General features: G+C 32.1%; 1 protein-coding gene across 1 annotated transcript; it reads right to left on the bottom strand.

Moving 5' to 3' along the window:
• Window positions 1-357: 357 nt before the first annotated feature.
• Window positions 358-3313, bottom strand: LOC130669380 (putative ankyrin repeat protein RF_0381). The gene is made up of 2 exons (XM_057472246.1): window positions 3124-3313; window positions 358-3001 (listed from the first exon to the last, which is right to left on the bottom strand). The coding sequence occupies exon 2, from the start codon at window positions 2978-2980 to the stop codon at window positions 569-571; it is 2412 nt and encodes an 803-aa protein (XP_057328229.1). The 5' UTR covers window positions 2981-3001; window positions 3124-3313; the 3' UTR covers window positions 358-568.
• Between the last annotated feature and the right edge of the window lie 3866 nt (window positions 3314-7179).

Raw genomic sequence — 7179 nt, 5'->3', positions numbered from 1 at the left:
AATTAAACAAAATCTTAAAGTTCAGTGAAAGTTTCTTACAGGGAATAAATTTATTCAATCAATAAAAATAAATTAATACTTATCTGTCTTATTGTATTTTTATCATGATACTGAAAATAGCAGACTATAAAATTTATTTATTTTAAATAAACCAATAAAATTCTTGCAGAAGAAACTTTAAAAAATTGCATACAGAAAACTTTAAAAATCTTTCTGTGCGTAAACTAAAAATTTTATTTCACTTACAAGTAATTCGTTTATAAAAATAAAAAATTTCCTGTCTGCTACTTTCATTATCATTTTTATCAATTAAATATTTAGCGCGACTTTCTTAAAATAAATAAAAAACATTTTGAGTATAAAAAAGAACACTTTATTTTTCCGACATCTCTTTTATAAAAGTAAAAAATAATAAATGAAATTTAATAAATATACTTTTCTAATTACCATTAAAAAAATATATACATCTTTGAAATAGTAATTATTAAATATATGAATGAAAAAAAAATAAATAAATAAATATTACTGTTTAAGTAATGAACTAGAAAAGCTTATTTTGAATTCAATCCTAATAATTTCTTTCTAAACTCATCAGTAAATCGTCATTACTGCAATACATGAGTATTTTCCTCACGCAATTACTCGGCAAGCCAAGAAAAACTTCTTGCATCCTCTTCTCAGTATCTTTCAACAGTTGATTGCGCTTGTGTCCCTTATTAAAACTATTAGTCAACATGTGCGCATACAGCGGGAACTTTGATTTCAACTTATAAAACTTAATAGCCTTTTCAATGCTTTTATTTTCCGCGTACATCGTCACCTGGTCAACATTTTTGACAAGTAAATCATGATAACTAACAGAACTATCTCCTATTTTTTCTTCCTTCATCCTCTTGACTTGTAATTTGCATTTATTTTCAAACTTTTTGTCCTTTTGATTTGAGTCTGCCCACTTGGAAAGTTTTTTATTGACAAACAATTTAGCGGCCTTTAATTTAGTCACATGTTGCACAAGTATCCACTGCATCGAACCAGAAACTTCTGGACATCTAACTTTGTTGACATCTGCGCCCAAATTTAGCACCAGCTCCAGCATTTCAGGACTGGGTTCCCGAAGAACTACACCGATTGCATTAAGTTCGAAGAAAAATGAATTTTTGGTTGTGGCATTTATATCTGCGCCTTTATCGATCAGCATCAACACGATCTCTTTCAAGTTGAGCCGCGCGGCTTCTAGAAGCGGCGTTATATTATGAAATTCACCCGAATTGCTTACGTTGTCAGCATGCGCACCAGCATCTAACAACCGCTTGACAATTTCGCGGTCTTTGGTACCAACAGCCAGATGTAAAATCGTCTTTTCATCGTTCGACTTTATGTTGACCCAAGGACTCTTGCTCAGCAACAAATCGATCATTGGAATATTTTTGTTCCTCACGGCAAAGTGCAATGCTGTGTACCCGTCGCCCCGATTGGAATGAGCATTGAAATCAGCGCCGTGGTCAAGTAATAATTTAACCGTATCCAAGCTGTTAGCTTTTGCGGCGACTTGTAGTGCAGTAACACCATCAATAGTCTTAATGTCAATGTGTATTTTCAAGTCTTGCAAAAAATACTTGATCACTTCCACAGAGTTTTTAAGAACCGCCATATGAAAAGGTGTCGCGTTAAGAAGGGATCCATACCTGGAGTAGACTTCATTTGTAGCTCCTTTATTTATTAACTTTTTAGCGATTGCCAGGTTGTTATTCAACGCTGCGATGTGGAGAGGAGTCAAACCGGACTCGGATTTTACATTAACGTCACAGTCTTCCTGATCTAGCAGAAGTTGGACGATGTCTGCTAGTTTTAAGTCCACGGCGACGTGCAAAGCAGCTAGCCCGCTTGTGTAGTTCCGGTGGTCGTAAGTTGCCAGGATATTTACATTAGCACCCATATCTAATAGATATTTTACCATTTCTATATTTTCGTTCTTGATTGCCAAGTAAAGGATTGTGTCCTGTTCCTGGTTCTTCATATTCATTACCGCGTACCTGCCGAGTAGCAGGAAAATCTCTCCCTCACTGTAGCCCATTTCTGCTAGTTGGTCCAATGAATGATTTTTGAAAGTCTCGCGCATCAAGTTATTGAGATAAATATCATTTTTGGGACGAATGTCATTCAAATATTTAATTAGGTTCCAATTTTTACGCTCTATTGCGTATTTCAAGGCAGTTTCGCGGTGCTCAGATAGTAAATCAACGTTTATTTCTTTTGTTAAGAGCAACGCAACGATATCCACGCGGTTTTTAATAACAGCAGCGTGTAGTGGAGTTTGCCAGAATCTAATGGAACTTCCGGTGTCATTACTGGCGGCAATATTTGCACCGTACTCCAACAAGATCTCAATTCCCGGCAGATATTCTTCATCAATGGCTAAATGAAGTGAGGTCCTGCCTTTCTCACCTGGCGCGTCAACGTCCACGCCACTGCGTAGAATATCTTTTACCCTCTTGATATCTTTCTTTTTTATAGCAATATGAAGCAGCGTATCTAAAGTTTCTGCTTCTTCGTCGTCGTCCTCGTCTTCACTTGACTCCTCGTCGGGTGACCAATCATCATCATCATCGTCATCTTCATACATTCGCCATTCTTCGCCTATCCATTCATCTTCATCTTCATCTTGGTCTAGCCAATCATCATCGTCATCATCATCTTCATCATTATTATCATCATCATCCTCATCATCATCATCGCTATTGTCTGCTGGACAACCTTGGGCTAGAAATCTTAGGAGTTGTCGATTCAAACCTTGTAATTCAACAACAGAATCATCGGACTCGGACTCGGAGTCGGAATCAGAATCAGAATCAGAAGATGTCATGTCAGAGATAAATTCATCGTTTTCATCACTGCTGTCATCTGATGATTCATCAGAATCTGATTTGCGTGATGATTTATCAAAAGGCATTTCTTTAAATAAATATTTGATGCCTGGCATTTTTATTTTTTTTATCTATACCTGAAAAAATATTTTATTAATTAATAGAATTAATAATTTTTAATCAGCACTTATTTTTATGATCAGTAGTCATAAAAATAATTGTCATATTTATATATATATTTTATTTATCAAATACTAACCTGAGAATTCAGAAACTGATTACTTAGCAAACAGAAATTATTAAAAAAACTAATAATTATTTTGAAATTATAAATTAAATGATAACATATAATTGTGCAGTTTAAAATATTAATTAATTACATACTACTGTGATTATTTACATCAGTCATGTACTTGCGCGCATAATTAATTGCTAACAACAGAACTACTCGAGCTTGAGGTTACTGTAGTTTTTTTTTTATTTTCATTTTCAACACCGAGGTCGCCACTTTTTAATTTTTTAAAATTTTGTTGTCACTAGAATTTGAAATTGAGACCAAGTAATTTTTTATTCATTTAATTATTATATATTTTTGTGGAAAAAAATATATATAGAGAACTTGCCGGTATTTTCTTACTAATTTACATCTAAATTTTGTTTTTTTCATTTGAAATATTTATTTTTATTAATAATTACCAAAATAAATTAACTTTGATTACCGCAGAATCAGTAAAAATAATTGAGAGACTTTAGCTGACGATTGGTAATTTTCAAAATTTTGAAATAAATAAACAAAATGGAGGGAAGAATAAGAATTTAAAAATGCGTAATTTCGTTATTTAAATTTATTTATTTATTTAAAATTTATAAATTGTTTGATATCTGCTACATAAGTTCTTATCTATGGATTCTATGGACATACAGGATCATATCTGAGTATTTTTCGTTGAGTATTGAGTTAATTAATAATGAAATTAAATAACAAGTACCTTGATAAATAAATTATCAACATAAACATGCAGACATTGAATGAATACTGTAAATAAATTGAAAGAAAAATGATTAATTAATTCGATGACCAATCAGATTCTGATTCCGATGATGAGATATCAAGACGCTGCCTTTTGGTTTTTCGTCAATTTAATCTTTAATTATTTATTAATTAATCCCTAGAAATAATTATTTCTCAATTGTTAATTTGAAATTAGTATAGTTATTTTGTTTATAATCTCATTTGCATATACACATACTTATTTATGGTAAGTAAATAGTAATTCTAAAAAAAATTAGGCTGATGATGATCAGTCGTCCAACAAACAGATGAATATATTAGTCGTCCGATTAGCAGCTGAATAGACACGCCGAAAAAATTAAGATACTAACCTGGGATAAAAACTAGGAATTTATTGAACTTACGATGCTATAAATACCCTAGGGTTCATTACTGTAATGTAGCAAACCAATATGCTGATTAAAATATTATGTTATCACGTATAACACCGTCGCTAATTGCATAACAATAAATCAACACACTGTGGTCGCATAGTTGCCATCAAATGGAAAGATATTGATGTGCATGAATTGGAATTTATACTAGATGAAATCAATAAAAAAGCCATTATTTGGAATAGGCCATCAAGTAGCCAAAATGATGATTTATCAAGTAGATTTATCATGACCGTGAAGTTAGCCGACACCCGCCATTTTAAAAATGAAAAAGCTTATAACTTTAGAAAAAAAAAAATTTTTCGAATTTAAAAAAAATGCTCGTGTAGATTTTTCTATTTTCTAGACGAGTATTTTTATAAAAAGATCAAAAAATAAATACTCACGGTACAATTTGAAATTAAATTTTAAGATTACTTATTTTGTATTCAAAAGGTTTTACAAACCTCATTACTTTTTGATTTTTATAGATAATTTTTCGAAATCTAGACGAGTATTTTTTTTATTTTTCACTTTTCCAATTTTTTAATCTGGAAATTGACCGTTTTCAAAAAAAAATGTCTTGTAATTTAAAAGAAAACAAAAATTTTGAAATTTCGAAAAAATACTCGTGTAGAGTTTTCAATTTTCTAAACGAGTATTTTTTTTTAACGATCAAAAATATTCGAATTGTTAATTTAAATAAAAATTAATTAATAAAAATATCAATTATAATTTTTTTTTTATATTATATTTTTCAAATTATTAAAATGATTATAACTCGGACTTCAGCGACTTGACTCGTAGGACTTTTTTCGAAGGGAATAAAATTTCCTATGAAATTTCTATCAACATTTTTGATGTACTTTCATTAGTTTATGTTCTGCAAGCCAATTAAGGTCGATTTCATAAAAAAACTGAGTTCCGCAACGGACACAAGTGAAACAGCTGGAATTACAGCTAAGTAACTATGGGCACTTTTGAAGAACACCAAATGCCGTACAATTTGCGACCAAAACCGCCTTAATATCATGAAACGCAGCTGAGTATTAGAGAGTTAAAAAAAAAGTAATTTAATTTACGTGTATTTTAAATGGGAAATCTTTGAAATCTGGTGGCAAGTACTTAGCGTTAGATTAAGAGCTCATATTTGGTGAGAAAATGTTTTTTCGATGAAGATTGCTCAATCTAGGACTCTTATATTTTTTTTCCTCCCCAGGTAGGAATCGCCAAGGCTGACCATAGGCCGAGCCTTGGCCCTGTTGTCACTTGCCAAGCTTCGGCAGCTGATCATTGGCCCAAGCCTCGACCAGGGCTTGGCCCAATGGTTTGATTACGTTAAGCCAAGTCTTGGCAGCTAACCATTGGCCCAAGTCTAGGCCGAGGCTTGGTCCAATGGTTTCGTTTAATTAAGCCGAGCCTTGGGTGGTGACCATTGGCCCGAGCCTCGGCCAGGGCCAGGCCCTATGTTTTGATTTTTGTTAAATCGAGTCTTGGGTAGTGACCATTGGCCCGAGCCTCGGCCAGGGCCAGGCCTGATAGTTTAATTTTGGTTAAATCGAGCCTTGGCCGCTGACCATTGGCCCAAGGATCGGTCGAGGCTGGGTCCGATAGTTTAATTTTTGTCAAGCCGAGCCTTGGCAGCTGACCATTGGCCAATGCCTCAGCATGGGTTAAATTTTTATTTAATATTAAAATTATCAACTTTACATGTATCTGTATATATGTATATAGAAAAGACCAGGGCATAACGGTCTACCGAGTATACGATTAATATCAAGAGTTGAAATTTTCAAAAAAGTAAAATTGTTTGATATACAATAATTTTCATTTAATTAGTTATTGCTATGTACAAAACTTTAGTTAACATGAAATTTTTATTTTCGGCGGGCGAAATGGGGTATCCTTTAAAAAAGTTGAAAAAAAAAATTTCTGAAAGTTAATCAAATTTCATTAAATTCAAATTTTTTATATGTAATATACATAAAGAAAAATTACATTTCACATCATTGGTGGATACAAAGGCAAAAAAAAAATTTTTTTGTGGGGCAGAGAGGCCCCCCTCCAATAAATGATAATTTTTTTTTTTTATTAAATCGTTTTCATCATTATGAATGTATTTCTTTCTCTTGACAATTATTTTTGGTTTTACAATACTCTAAAAAAATTTTTTTAGGTGTAATAAATCGTTTCCCTTCGATTAGCTTAATTACTAATTGTTATGTAATAAAAAAAAACAATTCTATATTTTTTATTTGTCATTATTGTGAACCCAAAAAACGTGTTTTTTGATTTTTTAGACTACAGATTATTTTGCATTATTTCAAAAATTTTATCAATCAAAAAATAAAATATTATTTTCGAATATTTTTAGTGGCCGAATTTGCCACAGCTATAGAGAATCAGCCGAAAAATGAATTAATATATTAAATTTTTTTTAATTTGACGATAAAAATATGAAAGAATCATTTATTCAGAATTTTTGGATGGTCCATTTTGCCCCAGGTGTCATGCGTAGTGCTAAAAATGCGCAAATATATCGGATTTATAGCAATTAGACGAAAAAAAACATTTTTTTTTTTTTAATATTTTGGGGGTACTCCGTTTTGCCTACCCTACCCCTTTTGCCCCCCCCCCCCTTCCCTAGTAGTGCTAATAAAAATATGTCATTACTCATCAGACAATTTTGTTCATTAAATAAAACTACAGTTCACCTCATCTTTACGATTTAATATTTTTGAATTAAATTGTATTTAAATAATTAACAAGCAAAAAAATCATGATTATTTGGACATCAGATTTAGCACAGTGGATAGCGTCCCGGCCTAGTAATCAGAAGGATCTCAGTTCGAACCCCGGTAGCCCCCAAATAATTTTATTCGTTATTTCC

The sequence above is a fragment of the Microplitis mediator genome, chromosome 6 (assembly GCF_029852145.1).
Source record: "Microplitis mediator isolate UGA2020A chromosome 6, iyMicMedi2.1, whole genome shotgun sequence".
In the NCBI taxonomy this organism is placed as follows: domain Eukaryota; kingdom Metazoa; phylum Arthropoda; class Insecta; order Hymenoptera; family Braconidae; genus Microplitis; species Microplitis mediator.
The sequence above is the reverse complement of the archived record's forward strand: the minus strand, read 5'-3'. Positions and strand labels throughout refer to the sequence as shown.